The 20956-nt window shown below is 37.8% G+C and overlaps 1 protein-coding gene across 3 annotated transcripts in view; it reads left to right on the forward strand.

Moving 5' to 3' along the window:
• LOC102694431 (intermembrane lipid transfer protein VPS13B) overlaps positions 1-20956 on the forward strand; it is a 325472-nt gene that overhangs the window by 86753 nt on the left and 217763 nt on the right. For all 3 annotated transcript variants that reach the window (XM_006636105.3, XM_015357899.2, XM_015357901.2), the window contains 2 exons: positions 9149-9283; positions 11039-11218. In XM_006636105.3, the coding sequence (XP_006636168.2) occupies positions 9149-9283; positions 11039-11218 (315 nt within the window). The remainder of the gene's footprint in view (positions 1-9148; positions 9284-11038; positions 11219-20956) is intronic.

Genomic DNA, 20956 nt, shown 5'->3' on the forward strand with positions numbered 1-20956 from the left:
ATGTTGACTTCTTTAAGCAACACAGTTCTGCTCACTGTACATTCAATTTCTTGTGTTCAGGTGTGGTTATTTATTTCACTTGCTCTTTCCTGTATACCACAGCAATCAGTTGAAATTGAAATATATTAAATTTTTCATACATTGGCTTTTCTTTTCACAAGTTATATTGCAGGGTTTTTTTTCTGTGAGAAAAAAAAATGATTTGAGCAATAGGAATATCTACATAAATCTTTTTTGCTCCTTCTGCGTAAATGCTTGCACATGATTTAAATGTGAGATTTGTGAGTGTTTTAGAATTTCTTTGTTGTGAGATGTTAGTGTAATGTAAATCATTTTTATTGTAGTATTAAAACTAATAACTTTCCCTAGTCACTCAAATTGGGGATATGTCTTTTAACCAGAAAGACAGCAGACTGATGTCTTAAATGTCTTCAATAATATATGCATTCTGTTATTTGTTGGCAACTGCCAAAGGGAGTTTTTTTCATATAGCTCTCCATTTCCAGGCAACAATTGGGTTCAGCATCTTTCCATATACATTTCAAAGTATGTATGAATACTAAATATGGGTTACATTTTATCCTTTGCTTTGATGTTATGCAAGTAATCCATCTTTGTTGCAACCAAATAACCATTTAACTTAGGTAGGTACAAAAATATGGTTATTTTAACGTAAATGTCACACGGAGCTCTACTAAATAGATTGTATCATTGATTTTTGTAGTACACAAGTAGGAAAAGATTTACATGAATCTTTTTGCATTTTTCAGTAATTTGATCTGATGATTCATAAAAGTACTCGCATAATGTAATTTTTGTGAAACATCTATTTTAAATTTCAATTCAATACCAAGGTAGATTGGAATTTGCTTCAGTTTTGTTTTTTTTTTACCGTTTTGACTTCTTTTGATCTCGGTTTGACTGTTTAATTTTAAAGAGCACAAAAAGAAATTTGCTACATCAAAAGTAACGTGTGGTGTTTAATGGTGTCATTTCTTTCAACTATTACTTTCTGCTGTGTAACATTCGAAAGCTGGACAGCACACACTGCAGTGCATGAAACGTTATTTTTAACTCTGCAGATGTTCCATAAAAAAAATAGAATGACACCATTCGGGAGTTATTTAAAGTGTATTTTAGAAATGAATTTAGCATCCATGGTTTCTTCTCACAAATATGCGAGATCTGCCATTGTTTTCTCCGGACCTGATGCGGGGATGACAAATCCAGCTGCTGAAGTCTCCCTTTGAGCGTTTGATGGAGTACTTGACCTGAGAGCCTGCAGCTGTGTGTTTATGTACTGTGCACACCTGCAGAACCTGGACAAATAACAGCACTGTGCTGACCATAGGAATTACCCTGCTATTGCTACAAATGAGCTGCTTTACGTCTTAATGTACATGTGTTGATTTTTTTTTCTGGAATTGAAAGAACAGCTGGGGAAAATATTGTCCCCCAAACAGGTGTACAGCTGCCAACTGATGTAGGCAGAATCTCACAGATTTTATTTTAATATATATAATGGGATTTTTTTAGGTGGATGCATTTCACAGCCAAAGTTACATACCATGACACATTCTCTCAATTTAAAATCCATCTGAGTGGCTTTTTGATGCTTTTCATGTGATTTTTCTCAGCTACGCATGTTTTAGAAGAATTAAGTGGCATGATACTGATTACTTGAGTGGCATAAGGCTGGTTTCAATTTGCTCAATGATGTAAGATGTACCCTTGGTGTTCTGTGCCCTTTTTTGTGATCTGAAGGGGGAGATTCCGTAGGGGTTTTGATAAGCTTACTCAAGGAACCCACTTGTCTTTTTTTCTTAGTTTTGCAGTCTGTAGGTTATTTTTATCACCATGTGTTTCTACACAGGCTCTATAAATGTGATTTGTAAATTGTGCAGGTTGTGAGGTTAACTTTTGTTCTTTTTTTTTCTGCTGAAAAACTTTTCAAAACAAACAATTGCCTCTTAGTGGCTCTTAGTGAATGGTTAAAAAGTGTTGCGTATCATTAACAAATTCATTTGGAAGGCTTGTAATTATTTTTGGAGATCTCCATAATTTATTTTGCTAACTCTTCTTCCAAGTAGTTCTTATATTGAGTGCATTCTTTTAATATATTTTTACAGGGATTATCTTTTTTACTTGGCACTTCAGTAGCTATCTAAATTATTCCATGCTGAAAAGCAAAGAATTAGCAACGTAAAGTTTTGGCAGTGAAGCCTTCTTCATGTGTAGAGCCCTTTTCACAACCGAAGAAGGCTCCACAGCTGAAACATTGTCTTTTCTTTGCTTTTCAGTATGGAATAAACCTCTACTTGTGTTCCTTTGCAGCCAACACATGTTGATGTCGCAACCTGCTTGAGTTGCTGTCTAAATTCTAGCAATCTGAACTAGTCAGATGCTTATAGTACTTGAATCTGAAAGTAATTCTTCTGAAAATGTTCTTTGGTTTTAGATCAAATGGAGTTTTTATATTGTTGTATGCTGCTTTGAATGTTGTGAAACAGGATGATACTTTGATTCCTTTTAATATGTTTGTAAAGATATAATTTTATATGCACGTTACATAATAAAATGCATTACTTTCTTCTATTGTTCATTATATAAGTTATTCATCTATTGACAAATCATTTTTCTTCAGAAATGCACAGGGAACATTGTTTTCTCGTCAATATTTTAAAGTCCTTTGTTTGCGTTGGTTGTAACTGCTGCTGTATTACTGTACACAGGCTGCCTGATCTGTCTTGAAAGAGATGCTTTTCTGAGTAACCTTGCCAGGAGGCAGGAGCTCTTTCATGAGAGTAGTCGCTGCTTTGTTGTGTAATCTCTCAATGCCAAGGTGAATTTCTAGAACACACAGCTGAACTGCAGCGCTTTTTGAAAAGCAGAGACAGGAAGGACCTATGGTTTTGTCAGTCCGTTGAACATTTCCAGACTCCAAGGGGCTATCTGGGTGGAGCGATTTTCTCTCGTGTGGGAAACAGGAAACCTTACTGCGGGTTTGGTGGCCTGCTTTCTAACAAGTAATTTTAGAAGGATGGTCTAAGCCTTGAATTTCGGGACCTGTTTTTTAATATTGCCGATTCCTGGCACGGCACAAGTGGGATATTGTGTTCCAGGGAAGGCCAGGCTGCATAAAGTGCCAAGGTTGATCTTCCTACTGTAGGATATCACTTCAAGTGCTGCTGGCGGTCCAGCAGGTTACAAACATATGATGGAGAGGCTTCTAGCTCTCGCTTCATGCACAGATGTCTTGCAGTATCTCTCGCTAGTGATTTCTGCGAATTGTTTCATTTCACACAATGGTAGGACTGGGCACACCAGTCAAGCACCGGAATCCATATTGGCTCCGAAGGCCCTGCAGAAAGCAGGCGAAGAGGCACAGAGGGGCAATTTGTGAAACTGGCTGGGGCAGAGAAGACAGGCTGTCATCTGTGCGTGCAAGAAATCACATCCTTTTGCACCAGACTAGACTTAAAAGATTTCGCCCAATTGCCTGTAATTCACAAAGTTAACACGCTCAGCCCCTTAACCATGGCCATGAGGTTATTTGTTAAAATTAAGTACTGTGAGCACTAGGCCCGTTCCTCAAGATCTAGGTCCTTGAGGTCCTAGATGAAAGCTGCAAGCTGGCCGCTTGACAGGGGTCAGTTTTAATGACAAACCAGCAATTTTCTGAATGACCAGCTTAAGCATTTAGGCCACATTAGAAAATTGGGTTGTCTTTACCCACGAAATATCCATCATTGGGCGAGAGGAAAGCTAAATTCTATCGTATGGCCTACATGAGAGAAGAAAAGACCGGAAAGTAAAATTGACCTCTGTTTCTTTCCTGAGCGTGTTCAACTGTAAAAAAAAAAAAAAAAAAAACTGGAATGTTTCCAATGACTGTTTAAAAATAATTAACTGGAGCGTTTCCAGCGAGTTTGCTGTTTAGGCCTCTTTGGCAGCACTTGTAACTGCTTTATTAATTCAGTATTGATAGCTGTTATTTATTACTGTTTGTGCAGTTCTTTTAAATACTTTCCATGAGTTCCCCAGTAAACATTTCCCATTGCTACTGAAGTTAAAAATACAAAGTATAACCTAGTCCGAGCTCCTTTTGATTCTTGTTGTAGGAAATTAAATGTTTTGTCTCTATGGGACAGAGAGAAAATTAAATATGAAGTTGGATTGGAATAGGTGATGTAAGATTTTTTAATGATATTTCATTTGCTGCCAGCTTAGTGGAAGAACATGCATTCCTCTAGTGAATTTCCTGTCAGGGTTTTTATTAAGGTTTGCTTTGAAATACAAAATAGTAACAAAGCTATGTTTTATGATTTTTTTAAAGAAACCCTTATTCAGGTTAGATAAAAAAAGTGAGTCTTTGGGAAAAATGGCAGCATATATTTCTGACTTTTTGCTTCTTGACAAAGGTGCAATTCATGTTGAAATTGAACTTTTAAGTACACTCTGAAATGGTGCATTACACATGGATTGCTGTCAATATCGTACATGAGGGTTCTTGTTTTTTTTATTCCCTTCAGTGCCATGTCCTGCGCAATGTAATCTGAATTATATCTCTCTTGGGAGGAAAGCAGAATAGGTTACACAAGCTTTTCCTTAGTGAAATGAACATAAAACTCCATTACTCAGTTTAAACAGGTGCCTTTTTACACAGAGTCTTAAAGTGATGTAGAAACGCAGTTAAGTGACAGGCTTCTGGAGTTTTCCCCCCTGTTTGTATTTGACTTCTCTCCATACGTTGTCCGGCTAATTGATCTCAAGGGTCATTGTTTCTTTTGTCACTACCAGTGACTAACAGCATGCGGAACCAGTATGATGAATGCAGAGCATTAGATGGTGACAAAAGTGGTTCCTTTAATCAACTCTATGGCTCGATTTTCAGCCATTTGGGCATTTTGAATGCATCGGCAAATTTAAACCTCGCCTTATCTTCACATCCTCCATTTGAGTAAGACGGACTTGTTTGATTCACAAGTATCTGGTCAGACAGCCTTCAGAAATCATCTTTGAATCTGATTAGTTTGTGGTACCAGCTAGGGAAAGAGCTTTTGGCCTCTTGGTCATGGGGCCAGAATACTGAGGGAATAAGACCATATGAGCACATATCGTACATATCAGATTTACAGCGCGGCACAATTCACTGTTCTTTTCTATTCATTTCAGTCCTGCAAAAATGTAATGGAAATGTATGGAGCAGAGCCACAATTTCAGTTTCACAGAGACCCGTAAAAACAGGCAGAGGAAATTTTAGACACCGTTCTTTCTTCAAGGAGCCCCTCTCTCACAAGTAACTCTATCTCCATTTATAGATTTTACCAAAATTGGGTTGCTTCTATTTTTTCCTAACTCTCCAGAAAAAAAAAATACTGCAATGGGCATTGTAGTGTGAAATTTAAATATTATGTAACGTGGGTGGTACATTCTAAAATACCAAAATATTACAAAACTTTCAAGGATACGCAAACTCCAAATGTTATTTTGGAGAGCATCCAGATTCTTCAAAAACAAGGATGAAAACTTTGATCAAATAAAAGCACCACCCTCTGTGACTTTTGGCCCTGCCTGGGCAGTTTAGATATACATCAGGAAATCAATTTACAGTGTAACAATATCTTAGTGCAGCACAGGACACTCGAGGGAATGTGTAGCAGCAATCTTGAGAAGCTGATGACAGATGGAACTAATATTTCGATTTGCTTTTTTGAAATGGATTTCAATGGAGACCAAATATATTTTCAGAGATACTAGTATCGCAACAGGGTGACATGCCACTCACTGCATGTTAAGGTCAACTTGTTCCAAATTAGACTTGGAGTCTAAGGAAAGTGCCAGATTATTTTTAAATAAAAATTTAGGCTGTTAATGTAGTCCTCAACAAGTATTCACATTTTTGTTTGCCATTGAAAGCTGATACCGTTCCGTGAGCTATTCAATACAGATCTTGACGTTTGTGTTTAAAAGAGAAGAGGGGTCAGCATGAAGTAAAATTTAGAGCATTTGTTTTTCGAAACGGGTATAAATTAAGTGGATTTTAGATGCTTTCAAATTAGTGATTGGTTAGGAAGAGACTGAAAGTGATTTAGATGTTTTGAAGATGCAATGAAACACCTCTTTATCTATTAAAAAACTAAAATGTATCCTATTTGAAATTGAATTATTTAGTGGTTTATTTTGGAAGGATAGATGACACTTTTTTTGTGTGCCTGGTGAGAAAGTGAAATACAAGTGAAACCATTACATTATGAACGTTTTACCATAGTTAGCCTGTATGCTTTCTTACAAAAGGCCTTTTCAGTGAAAGAAGGATGTAATCTATCAACTTTCCAGTAGAAGTAGTTTCAATGGACGTTTATGCCACTGAAGGATTTTATACATTTAAACTTCAAATCAAATCATGTCTAACTACAAATTTACTTCAAACATTTTGCTGAGAGTTTGTAGAAATGTTTCTATGGAAAAATGCCGAGTATAGTAAAGTATTGTAAAGCTTCTGCTGCTCCGGTCAGTGCCAAGCTAAGTTTTATTGAGCTGTCCAATCGGTGAGGAGATTGAGTGAGAATGCTGTGGCCTTTCTTGACAGAATAGGGGAATCAAAGCGCAAGAGTGAGTGAGGTATATGCCCAATGCCTGATGAGAAGATATTATTAGATATTACTTGAGTATCAGAGAGTCACCTTCTCTAAACTCCTTCAAATCCAGACTCAAAACCCTCTTCTTCAGAAAAACCTTTACTTAACTGGTTCCATTCTTCACCCCTCTGCTCTTCTTAGTACCACCATCCACAGTCTCCTCTATACTGTATATTGTAATTCTGTTTTATCTTGTGTATTCTTCTTATTTATTGTTTTATTCTTCTTGTTTAATGTTATTGTCATCCTGTAAAGCGCTTTGAGAATCCACCTTTAAAGGCGCTATATAAAATAAAGTTTATTATTATTATTATTATTATTATTATTATTATTATTATTATTATGACTTGTAAAATCAACGAAGCAAGGTTAGGTATCACAGAGATTACATACAGTGGAGAAGTGATGGAAGCAGTGTTATCAAGTAATATGTAGTATGGACAGGTAAAAACAAGAGATAAGAGATACTTGAACTGAAGCTACAGAAATCCCAAAAGGCTTTGAACCTTCCACTGTCCTCTGGTGAAAATGATCTGATGGAAAAGGCAGTTTTTAATGGGTGAGCAGGGGCCAGTTTTAATAGATGAGTAGTCTAAAGTGCTACATTCCCCCTGAAGAGAAATAACAAAGCAGTCAGCAGGCTGGTTAATAATGAAGCCATTTTCAGGCCAATTAAAGGCATTAACAAATTGGAGTTAACGGGGCAATTAAATATTTTGTGTTGTGGAGTGACATTAGTGGCCATTAGGGTCAAGTGCAGTCTTGAAGAGAACAAAGGGAATGTTTATATGGGCTACTGTTGATTAAACCTTTTTACCTTGAAACCTAAAGCGTTCTCTCCAGTAAACCCTCATATACAGTACAAAACAGACTGTTACAAATTCTTATGTAAAAGTTTTACATAAGAATTTTAGGTGCTAGACATCGTGGTTGACTTGGTTTTTCTTTTAAGTGTCAGATGAAGGCTTTTAGCCAGGATGATAAAGTTAACAAGGTGTCTGCCTGGCCTTGAAGCTCTCCCTGTTCGTGGACATTGTCCACTACAGAGCTGTAGGAAGCATTTGAGCAAAGGTAAAAAAAAACAATGACATTGTGAACTTAATTCTCCTCTAGACAATGGGGAAAGCAAAATCCTCTTCACTGAAGATGTGTTTGGATCTTAAATAAAATGAAGAAAAAATAGTCAAGGAAGTGCTCCTTGTCCTCTGCCAGTGGGGGTCCAAAGCGTTCTTGACCAAAGCCAAGTGCAAATCAGTTGCAGTATCAGTATCCTCAAAGTAACTGACAAGGTCCATACCGCAGACAGAAGCTCGGGCCCTAGTGGAAACTGCTGAAATGCATTTAAAATAGCGAATGGGAGACGCGTCTCTACCCAAAGGGATGTGGGAGTCTGGAACCAGCTTCCAGGCCATTTTGTTGCTGCCGTTTTACCCTGGTTTCTTTCAAGAAACAGCTGGATGAGATCCTTGGATCAAGTAACTAATAAAACTACCAGACCTCCTGTTTGCGTCCTTCCTTGTGTTCTGAAAGCTGTGGGAATTCTTCTCCCCGGTCCTTTGGGGAAGCAGCTGAAGATCCCCCTGTTCTGTCTGTATTCCAGTTCATGCTGTTCTTATCAGTGTTCTTTATTCTGGGCCCCCAGCTGAGTCTAAGTGTTCTTCAGATCCACAAGTTAATTTCCCACATCAGTTAATGCGGGGTGGTCCAGCTCTGATCCAGGAGGGGGCTGGTGCACTTCAGGTTTTGCTTCTCCTTTAAAAGAGCAGTAGCTCATGCTGGGGGTGGGGGGTAAATTTGTCCAATTAAGACAATAACGAGCAGATTTAACTTACTCAGAGCTGAGCTGGAATGAAAACCTGCGGATGCATCGGCTCCTCCCGGGACTGGAGTGGGACCACCCTGGGATTGCAAATGATAGACCTAAACGTTAAAGAGATTTCCCAAACTTGGCACATGCTATAACTTTGAGATCTGAACATCTTTTTTTTTTACGAAACAAATGTCGCAACCCTTTTTACTGACTAAAGAGGGACTATTTAGGCAGAGAGGGTTGTACACGAGGTGAAAAGTTATTAGGCTGACACACATAATGCAGTCCTGTTTTTCTGTCCTGTTAGGGTCTCAGGGTCTTCTCCCCTGCTTCACTCACTTGGGTTCGTCACTGAAGCAGAGGGCAGGTGAAAGGCAGGTCTCAGGAACGTCACTCTGGGGTTGTGCAATGTACTTATCAACTATGTCTGAGCCTTTCCGTCAATTAATCAATTACGTCGGAGTCTTTCCGTGTTGCCCTTGCACAGCTTCATTAGCAGCCGGTTGGTCCCGTCCCCAGTAGCCACTGGGAATCCAGTGGTTGTGTGTTCCTGCTTAACACGCACATGTCTGGGGGGGACTAAACCTCTGCGAGTGCACCTGGTGTGGCAGACAATTAAAGAGCAATTAGGGTTTAACGGAGCATATTAAATATTTAATTACAACAGACCAGTTCATTTGCAGTTCTCTTTTATTAGGTGCGAAATCTCCGAATCCGCCGCCGACTCTCGAGGGCTCCGTCCAGAATGTGGAGCTGAAGTACTGCAGCAAATCATTGGTCAAATGTGCCTCTGGGACTGTGGGATCAATAAAAGTCTGTGCCAAAGCCCCAGGTATGTGCAGCTGGCCCGTGTAAAACTTTATTGCCTGTGTAGGAGAACTGGCTTATGTTTTTATAAGAAACATGACTAAAAAACCTTCTATTTACCTTTTCTGTGCACGATGATCATAATATTGATAAGGACATTATTCTATCTGCTAGGCTACAATTAATATTTTAGTTCCATCTTTTCTGCCTTTTCTGCTCCTGGAAAACACAATTAGAAAGTGGGAGATTAGTTGATCCTGTATCGCACAGACATTTGCGGCACTGCCTGCAGCCACTTATATTGTGGTCACATAACCAATTGGTTACAGTGGTTGAAATCTGCAGGAGGTCTTGACAGGTACAGCTTTGTATGTCCAGATGGCATTCAGATTGCCCACCCATTCAATAACAGGCATTCATACATGGCATGTGAGTGTTTACTGTGCCCAACTTATACATTTGATTATAAGTTCACTGTGTGTATAGTCTGCTAAAAGTTCACAATTTTTATTTTCCAGTGCCAACAGGAATGTATATATTGCTATGCCAGAATGTAAGATTGGTTTTCCAATATTGTTACAGACAGGTGGAACCATGCCTTGGTTCAATAAAAGTGAAATATCGTGTCAGGTGCTCAGCTTCAAAAGAAATATAACATATAAACTTGCAGCAGATTTACACAGGTACTTTGAGCAGGAGAATAATATTATTTTAACTGGTGTACAGGCATTTTATTGAACAGGTATGACACAGGTGACATGGTTATGCTGATTAACATTTATCATGAATGGGGTTCTGCTGTGAGTCACAGGCTAATAGAATCACCAGTGGAAGCAATTCAGGCTGTACTGTATGTACAAAAGCCTTGCCTCAGGTTGTATGTAGATTCTGCCCCATTTCTTGTCCTGTAGATCCAGGATGAGGACAAGCATGTTCAGGTTTCTGTGCCTTAAAGGCCATGAAGTCTCACTAGCTTGTCTCACAAATGCTTAGGGGAGCTCAAGTCCTGAAGTACTCTCGAAAGCAGCTGTGTTGTCCTGCTGCTGGAACGTGGTCCGGTCATGGTCAGGTCCTAGACTTTGTTCAGTGTAATGCCAAGCCATGCAGGCAGCTGGCCATCAATCCTCACCTGTCCAGACTGTCACACTTCGACCTCCCACTGATGAGTCTGCTGCACGGGATGAAAAGTGTGTCATTCTGCACGTCTCCATCACCTTTGCTCATACCCAGATTTGCTGGTGAAGCATGGTCTTCACAAACATTTGATTCACTGCTATAGAGAACTTGGTTCCAGTGCTGGTTAGTCCACCTGAGGTGATTTAGTCATCTGAAGTCTTGTTCCAGCATATCAGTGGTACAACTGTGTTGGTGTCTTGATAACTGGGGCATATTGGTTCCTTTCTTCATGCTATTTGTTTCTTGACCTTCACCAAGTTTGAGAGACAACAGATTAAAGTCAACAGATCACCAGTCTCCAATCAAACAACTGAACAGATTCATTATTATTTCTGCAATACAATATTCTTTCACTTGGATAAAAATTGTTTCATACCTGAACTGCTGTGCTACGTGTAACACGGGTTGTGTTACACAATGTACACCTTAGTTGAACTTGGGCTCCTCTTACATGTGCACTATTTTGGGTTCCTTTAAGATGAAAAGCGCCATCTAGAAGTGGTTAATTGTAGTATAGGTCTTAAAAACACCAGTTCTGATACTTGTAAGACTGCAGTCCTGTCATGGTCAGTCTTACAGTTGTGATTTCTTCTGCTTTATTCAGGAACAAATGAAGGTATGAAGGAGAAACTGGTACCCTTAATTCAAGGACCTTCAGACACGAAAGAGCTGCACTTGCGCAAGTGGCTCAATGAAAGCAGGAAGCCCGAGTCCCTGCTGGCACCAGACCTGCTGGCCTTCTCTGTGCAGGTCCCCCAGCAGATGGATGATTGCCACAGTTCTGGTGAGTCTCTGCAGGGTTGCTCTCATTCCGAGTAGGATGTAGATCTGGCAAATGTAAATGTTTCATTGCAGGTTTTGGAGCCTGCACTTTGTTTTTAAGGCTGTTTGAATTCAGGCTTGAAAAAATGCCTTACTGCCTAGTCTGTTTTTTTTTTTTTAAAAGATGGACACGATAGGTCACATTCATAAAATGCACCCCCATGTTCAACCTTCTTCACATGAAGGTAGTAACAGAACTGGAAACATCATTTACAGTACCATCACACCAGAGGCCAGTGTGAGAATTTCTTCAGTGCAGCTTAAATATTTTTTAGTGTTTTCAAAAATGCAAGTGAATCTCATGTGCTGGGGAGTGCTTTATGGAATTATGTAATTGGATCCATTGCTCTTTAAATTTTTCTAATGATGCGCAGACTGAACATTGTACCCTTCAACATGAGAGATTCAGTGCAGGATAGGAGTAATCACAGTGCACGAAAGCAGATCTTCAGAACAGCTATAGACATAACGGTGAATAATTCAGATGGAGGACATCAAAATTTGTTTAATCAAAGTTTAAGGATAGGATTAATATAAACATTGGTCCATTCTCAATTGCTTTATCACATACATGTTCAATTTCAGTTCTCGGGTAGAATCTCTATAAAGAATCCTGATATGATAGTATCATCTTTAACCTGTATGTCTATGTATTTGCATATCCTTTTTGTGAAAAATCCTTATTCACAAAAACAACAATATTACATCAGCTAATATTGTTTTTGTGAAGAAAGATTTTCTGATGATGCATGTGTACTGAGTCCTGAAATTATTTTAATTTTTTTCCCAAGTGAAGCTGTCCTGTTGTTTCAGTATAGTAAACGTATATTAATTGTTAGCAAAATCGTGACAGAAAGCATACTTTTTCATGAAGAATGTAAAATTTACAATGTATTTATGAAACGGCCATGTGCAATTATGGAATAAGTCACCACAGCGCGTATTCAGCAGGGGTTTGGTAATGAAGACTTCTGCCAAAGGGAAAGCTCTCAAGGCCATGGTCAGGCAAGGTCCCGAGCAAACTGCCTCTCATGCTGGGTCATAGGAAGAGTACCATGGGTTTCAGATTCCATTTTAGTGGTCTCTTTGAGCCTGAGAGGATGTGTTCCACAACTGCAGAGGAAAAGATACAGCACCTTAAAGGATTCTCATATTTTTCTAAGAGTCTTGTAAATCCTGTGTAAGCTAATGACAGGAATGTGAAATATTTTGCTTTAACCTTTTCTTTCTTGTTGCTTGTCTAAAAAAAACAAAACTGACGAGACCTTCAAAATCTTTAAGGTTAGGTGAATCTTGGGCTAATTTTTGGGTTTGATTTAGTCTAGAATTAATGTTAATGTCAGAGTAAGCGTTAATGGTAGGGTTAATGTTAGAGCCTGGTTTATCGTTTAAGAAAGGATTCAGGTCTGAACGGCCAGACGATGAAGCATAAGTAGTGCCATAAACATGTCTACAAGTTGAGTTGTAAACATGTGGTGTGGAGGTGAAGTTGGCCTTACTGTACTGTTCGAGAAAATGTCTGTTTTTAGCATTTGTTTAAATTAGCAAATGTCATTCATTTCAAGGACTCCTCAAGGAAGAAACCAGGGCACGTCACTGTCTTTTCAGTTGTGAAGTATGAAGATACTCCTTTGGATCTCCAAATATACAGTTTAATAGCCTTTTTATTGTTCAAAGAAATGAGCAATCAGATTCAACAGACCCTTTTGCAGTACTTGATAGCCACATTGTAACACCACTCCCTTAAACCTGCTGTTTTTTTATTCTTTTATTTTATCGGGTAGGCCAATTGAGAATAAATTCCTGTTTACAGTGAATAAACAGCCTGGGGACTGGAGCAGTGCGAGTGAAGGATGTTGCAACAGGATACAATAGCTGTGTCCCAGGACTCTCCCTCTAGTTCCTGAGCCCCATCAACTCCATGCTGCTGCCTTAAAATACAGTATAAAGTCCGCCCTCTTTTGGCTTATAACACTGAAGATATAGTCGTCAGATAAAGACAAAAGCTCAGCTACGTTTTTAGTCCTTGGTTGTGTACTTTTTGAACTGGCTGTGAAAATAGTGATACAAGTACCCTTAAACTTGAAGCCTTATTTATGATTCCCTTTAAAATTTAAGATCTGAGTTTATAGCTGTTTGGTAAAGTTTAACAAACTTACTCTTGTTGATTCTGTGAAAACAACGCAAACAAGCGGTAGGGAAAAGCAGAAAATGACAATGAACAGAAATAAGGATATAAGTATACTTAACGTACAAAAAAAATTAAATGTCTTCATTGAAGTTAAAATAGTCTTCAGTAAAGCCTGCCTTTCCGGAAAATGTTGAATCTCAGTGGAAATATGTCAAGGTTGTTTATTAAAACACAGTCATTCTTTATGTGAATGGCAATATTTCTGTCCGCAAAACATTGCTCTGTAAATGCTATGTGCAATTGGTTTATTATTAAAACCTGATATGCACAAAATACAGAAAACAGGGGAGCTGAGAATGAAATATGGGGAGTGAGATCAGTCTCAGAAGCGGTGGATATTTCAAGCAGATGTCAAAAACCAGAGGCCTTCTTCTTACTGATGTCACACTTGTGGCTAACGCTGTTCTTCAAGGAGACCTCCCACAGTCATTTTATATGGACAGGCCCACTCCGTACTTACATGTCAGATGTTTCAGCTTTAATTGAATTAGAGTGCATCAGCAGAGCGCATATGAATATACAGCCTATTTCTGCCAAGCCTGTTCTTTCATCTAAACTAAAAAGATCCATTCTGACCCATTTGAAACTGCTTTTCTTAACCTGTTCCTATAAGAGTTCTCAGTCAGACATGTCCTTCTTTTTTTAGATTTTGTTCTTATTGTTCAGTGAACTTTGGAATAAATCATCATCATCATAACATAAGAAAGTGGGCGGAGGCCATCCAACCCATCTTGCACGCCTGACTTCTAATTAGCTGATTAATCTGAGCATCCAAATTTGCCATTTTTTAAAGAGGAGATGGTACTGATGTTGAAAACATGGCTGGGTAGTTCATTCCAGACTCCAGGAAGAGACTGTCTGGCCTATCTAGGGTGTTCCTGGATAAAGAACACAGACCAGAAACGTTTTCAAACCCACAATACCTGGTTTAGGAAGCCCGTTCAGCATCCAGTAGATCACTGGGGCACACTACTTTTCTGAGATTAACGCTTAAGATTTGTAGCGCCAACTTGCCACAGTAGTAAATTAGCAAGCCTGTGACCTGAGAGAAATCTGAAACATTCCTCATTGTATTACTTTTTAATGCACCCCACTCCCTGGGACTAATTCCTAGTTCAGCGTTTGTGATCATGACATTTTTAAATCATTACAGCTCTTGGCCTGGAGATCAAACATGTTCTATTTTGAGCCTTGTTTTTCTCATGAGACTATGTTGATTTTATTTGGAAGTGATTTTTAAACCATGATGATTATGCATTCATTGAAACAATGCAAGGGGTGCTGTTCGACTCCAAGCAGACATAAAAAAGTCTTTTGAAAGCAGCTATTTTTCTTTTTAGTTTCTATTTCTGATAACATTCTACTGTTCCGGTGAAATTTTGCCTTTTACTCATTCTCCGAGTTCTTCCCTTTTTATGTTCAGGACTGAAACATTTTATATATTGAAATGAGCTAAATCAGCATAGTATGAATTATTAAAATACTATATTACCTTTTAACTTAATGAAATGTGATTAAAATTAACCAAAGATAAAACTGGTAAACTATGACATAGTATGATTTTCAGAATGAACATTAATGCAGAAGAGTCACTCCTGCAAAAAAGCTGAGGGAACCCTCCTGCTGAAATAAATTGTCTTGATCTTCTCATGCCCTGCAGATTTAAACTGCTTACCATTTTTGACGGCATCAGCAAGAGCAGTACATGCTAATCAAACTCTCATTTTTTATTCTTCATTTATATACTTTCCAGCTGCTACATTTCCTTTTAAAATGTGTAGAAAGTTTATTTTTTTCTGATTTGACAAGTGTTAATGTATCCATACTTGTTTAAATCATGAATATATTTAGACATGGTAAGGGCCAGCATTAGGCATTGGACCCTTTTGCTTATCTGAAAGATGGCCCCAAAACAATATCCAAAATATACATTTTTAATTACCCAGAAATCGCCATTATGATTTGTTTAGTTTTTCGCATGGAAACTGCAAGAATCTTTCTTGCAGTTTTTCAAACAAGTGGTCTTTGAAGTTGGTTATCTACATCTGTTTTGTGTTGCATTGTTTGCCAGCAAATTAAAATAAATTCAATTTTTTTTAAATGCAAGTCTTAATTTGAAAAAAAAAACGTGTACTTCCTAACTGTTTCTGTTTAATGGAACAGACATTAAAAAAGTAATAAATGAAAGTCGTATACATTGAAGTTTTTGTACAGTGTACTAAATGGCACCAAGAAGTCAGTGTTTGTTGTAGGACCCATAATGACAGCCTGCATTTAAGTAGTGAACATAAGCAATATAGCATGCACTGTATCTTCAGTGTTAATGGATTTTGGTTGCTCAGCTTGCCTTAATGACAATAGGAGAAAAAACTTCATATGTTGGGAGTTATTCCTTTGTTTGTCTGCGACGTTAAAGGTTACAAGGCAGTAATGAGGTCTGACTGACCACGAGTGAACCCTGTTTTCTAATTAATTGTCCGTGACCAAGAAGAACTGTAGTGCAATGGTCTGCTTTTTCAGCTTCTCCTACAGCTCCCCAAAATTTAAAATAAAAAAGTCTGTGGCTATTACAGCAGCAACATTATCACAGAAAAATTTAGATGACAAAGTTTTGCTGTATTTAAAAAATACGATTTTCTCTTACCAGAGAGCAGAGGAGAGAAAAGTGGGAAACCAGGATGATTATCATGAGCAATACTCCTGCCTTCCTTAATTATGTTAAGGTGGCTTCATTATATTGGTGCACAATGAAGCCCTCTAATGCAGCAGCTCTGATCAAATGGTCTTCTGCAAGTGGATCAGAAGGACTAAATAGCAAAACTCAAAGTTTAGTCACAGAGCTGTTTGATAAAAAGATGAGTGTAATGTTGCTATCTTTGTATTGAGATGATTATTTAACATGGAATCGGGCCTGTAAGTAGGGAGCTGACCGAAGGTAACCCACATCCTGTGTGTGATCAACGTATTATTCAAGGGTCTTGTTCTGACTGGTCGAGAGGCTGGATTTTGCATGGGCTAGGAGGAAGTTGGGATCGGAAAAGGGATGGGAAGATTTGGGAAAACAGCTTTGTTTTAACTAAGCAGAGGTATAAGGAGTTCAGTGCCTTACCTCTGCTGAACTGGAGTTTGTATTTAGACCTGGGACTGGATGCAGACCTGCAGGTGTTCCCTCCATGACATGAGGGACTTTATGATGGGAGATCACAAGGAAAAAGTGCATGTGTTTTCCCCAGCCACATAGCAGCTGTGAGACAATGATTTATGTTTTTCTCAGAACTTGAGGATTTCAGAATGTTACATTTAATCAAGCACACAGAAAGCAGAGCAAATGTTAAAGATGTTACGTATAAAAGTGGAGTTTGATCTCTTTACCATACCAGCTAGTTGTGGGAATACAGGAACAAAGTGATCTTTAATCTTAATTTAAACATATTGAGGAGGATTATGAAAGCAGTGAGGAATTAATCCTTTGAGAATGCTGAGCACTGTAATGCTAAACATATTTAGCTCCTAATTACTTTTAAACCTGTTTTCTCAGATTATTGGCCTCATATAAGACAGATGGGAATAAAAGTCACAATGAAAGGGTGTTTATTCAGAATAATAAAAACTATCATTGCTCTTTCAAAGAATTATCTACATTTTCTATTGAAAGGTTTGCTAAATCCGATTAAATGCAAAGCATACTCCAGCAGAAACATGAGCGGATGTTACTAACAAAGTGTTATTCGTTATAATCTTGTTTTAAGACATGACTGCACAGAAAAAACAATTATTTTGTTTGAGTTTTTTAATTTTATATTGAAACTAACCCTAAAAAACAGCACTATATATCTGTACCCCAGTATACATTGGAAATATGTTTTGAAAATGCATCTATAGCAAATCAGCAGATAATTTAACAACATTTTCCCAAAGCATTAATACAAAAATGGGCAGTTTAATTCTGGGACTTAGAAATTCAGAGATGAATATTTTGGTATATTAATTATTTTCCTAAACAGAGCTACAATGCATAAAATGAAAGTTGATCATTAATAAAAGCTTCTCTTTTTGCAAAAAATGTAATGCAGTATTAAAGGCATTACACTATAGATAATAGTTTACACTTCTGCTTATATTCTGTACATTGCATTTTCAGGAATGTAGCTTGGAATGTAGCATTTTTGTAATGCACAGAGCATTAGACTATTAAAATGATGTCCAAACTCACTGTGTTCACAGTGCAGAGTAATGTAATTCTGTGAGTTTGTCATCCATGCGGAATGCAATCTTTGTTTGGAACTTGATCATGAATGTTGGTTTAAGTATAGCAGTACTCTATGCGAGAATCATCCAATAAAGAATCAATGTATAGCGGGGAATTGCTGTATTGTAAAGTAAATGAAGTGTGTTTTTGTCAGAAAATGTAGATTTTGTGTTTCTCAGTATATTCTATATGGGCTAAAGAACCACACAACATGGGTGGAATTTCTGAATGGGATATAGCTTGGAGCAATATTTTCTTCTTCAAAAAATTGGCACACTAGTTAATCTGTATCCAGTGTGTACCTAGAACCTATGTAGCATCATCAGACAGTCCCAGGTAGGGGTTGCTCTTGGAATTAAATGCATGGTAGTGTGACCAGCACTTGTTTACATGTGTTTTCGCATTGCCCTGTAATATATATTTCTTTTGCTTTATGCTACGGGTATACTACTTGATTTTACCATGCTGAAACCCAGAAGGCTCCTGCTTGATGTCAGTTGCCCCAGTTCTGTCAGTTTTTGCCTGTTATTTTCCACCAGTCAAACAATCTTTAAATCTTTTAAATCTCAAATTTGTTGTATTTGTTCATAGATCTTGTTCTTGCAGAGGGAAGTGCAGTTAATTTAACACTGTTTATCTCTAAGTACTGTCACCCCCTTAAAAGAGACATATTTACAAAATACAGTTTATCTTTTTTCTTCCTTTTGTTTTTATGTGTTTATCTGTTCTGTGATATGTTACATTGTCATTGGAAAAAAAGTCTTTTTCAGCCACGAAACTTCTCTTTAAAATTATGCTGTTTTGTTTCCTCTTATTGCTAAGCACCTACACACATCATCTGTCGATGAATGGTTCTTTAGGAGAGTTTTCGGGAGTGCTGTATGGAAGTGTATTTCTTATGGTACGAGTGGCTGTGGATGAGATAGCTGGGACAGGTGGACGTGGCCTCTCTTGGCAGCTTGGAAAATAATGATAACAGGTGGATCTAGTCCTAAATGCCGGTCTTTAATCTCCTCTCGGGAAGTCCAAGCCCTACACTTATCATTGTCCAGCACGATCGCGTATTCTAGCACCAAAGCGTCCTGTCTGAAACTGTATCCTAAGCATATAGGGGCTTTAATTGGACTTCTGTTGTTGCCTCACATGGTGGATTATTCAGCTCTAAGCAGAAGCCTTTAAAAGGGTGAAATAAGTCATGCTTTAAGCTTTAATGTAATTTTTGTATGTGTCCATTCCATGTGTCCAAGGTTGACCATGAATTTGCCTGCAGTGATGTTTTTAAGCTCCTTTACATTGTCTTTCCCAAACTGATTGACGTGTTCTTTCGAACGAAATCTGCATCTAGAAGTAAAATAATTTTATATTTAACAAGGGCAGAAAACAAAAGAACAAAAAGAAGAACCTCTTATGCATTGAGCTGTGGAAGGTACTGTTTTACTACAGAACTGTAAATGGTAGTATTGATGACTAACTTGTTTATACACTTCTTATATTCAGGGCTATATAAATATCACTGCCCAAAACGGTTAATGACTGTGTTGGCCTCTAGCCTAAAATAAATGTCATTTTGTTGTTATGTTTGAATGATGTTGGAACTGGCTTTTAAAAGTAATGTGGTAATATTCCATGGGTAACTCTGATGTAGTGTGTGCTTGCTTGCTGTAAATCAGTATGGAGTGGGAAACAGTCTACTGTGTCCAATTTTTCTTTTAAAAGTGAAAAGGAATACTACAATGGCTTTTAAGTTTTTTTCTTTAGTACAGCAAAATAAAGTTCGCTAATACCATGTTGAAAGGAACGTGTTCCAGCCATTCTTAAAATTCAGTTAACTCGGATTTGAAGCTTGAAGGATCATTCTTATAGCCCTCTGGAGATAACTGTCATCAGCTATCAAGAGGAGTAGTTGATTGTAACTTCTAAGTGTGAACAGAGGTCTTTCTGGTTCATCTGAGTTCCTTGTCTGTAGGAATTAAGTCCATTTGAGGTCTCGGGCAATTTTTAAATCTCTTTTGTGCATGCATGTTTAAATATACGCACACACTTAATATAGTATAAAAACGTTTAGCTTGTGTATCCTACGTGATAGTAGTAGCGCAAATACAGAATAAAATATTTTGATTACTAGTTGGTACATGCTGTAAATTTTAGTTACGAAATTCTCTTCTTTTATTAAACTATATATAGTAAAAACAAATATTTATGTCTTCAATGGGACAGTTGTGAAACACATGCAACCTATTTCTTCTACACTGGAGCTTTCTGTTCCTGCAACAGCCATAATGTGCCTTTTTAAATCCTGGGAAAGTGAAGTTCTCTTTCATCGTAACTAGGCTGGACCCTTGGCTACTGAACAGCTGGAAAATTTTGATCTTAGTTGTCAGCTACTGGGTGTAATTTAATTCCCAGGGTACTAGGATACATTTCCCACAAAGGTACAATTCATTTTTAATGTTGTCGGACAAATAGCGAATGGCCTCCTTGCACTAGTCCACTCAATGGCTTAAACTGACTTTTCATGTTAAAATGACTGGGTAAAAAAAGCATGAGGTAAAATCTAGCGCAAAAGGCATGTATTATTTTTCAAATACTATGACAACTGGCTTTTCTTTTTTTTTTCCAAAAAGTGGTAAAATAATTTTAAGAGCAGCGAGAGTTTGAAAGAGTCTGGCCACCACACATGTTGTAATCTCGAATGCAAGCATGCGTAGTTGCTCTGATTATTCAAGTGTACATTCGTAATCCTTCTTCCTTGTAGCTTAAGCCTGTTTACACTTTATCTAAGGAAGACTGAGTAGCAGAAGAAGGTCATTTTTGTTAACCTTATCTAATTGAACGTTGTCACTGGATCAAGGTTCACTACATTCCAGACAGTCAGATCAAACATTGTTCTGCCCAATCAAAACATTAAGGTCCCCTGAATTATTTCCTATCTGCCTTATTTTTGATTCCCACAAACTAAAATAAAGTGCCCATGAAGTATGTGGCTGCTTTGTGTTTTTTTTATATATTTCTCATTTAGGATATCACATGTTTATGATAGCCTGCATGTATATTTTATTATACAAAAGGATATTTTCTAGGTGGAAAAAATACTCAAAGTTTGCTTTACCACCAATAGTTAGGTGATGTTTTTATAGATTGGAGTTACACAGGGAAACGTTTTTTAAAATACTGCTTAATTTTCCTCCATCTGTGTGCTCAGTATCTATTTTGTCTATATTCATATTAGCAACTTTTAACATGTAAGTGGTCAAATAGTC

The sequence above is a fragment of the Lepisosteus oculatus genome, chromosome 10, assembly GCF_040954835.1.
Source record: "Lepisosteus oculatus isolate fLepOcu1 chromosome 10, fLepOcu1.hap2, whole genome shotgun sequence".
Classification (NCBI taxonomy): domain Eukaryota; kingdom Metazoa; phylum Chordata; class Actinopteri; order Semionotiformes; family Lepisosteidae; genus Lepisosteus; species Lepisosteus oculatus.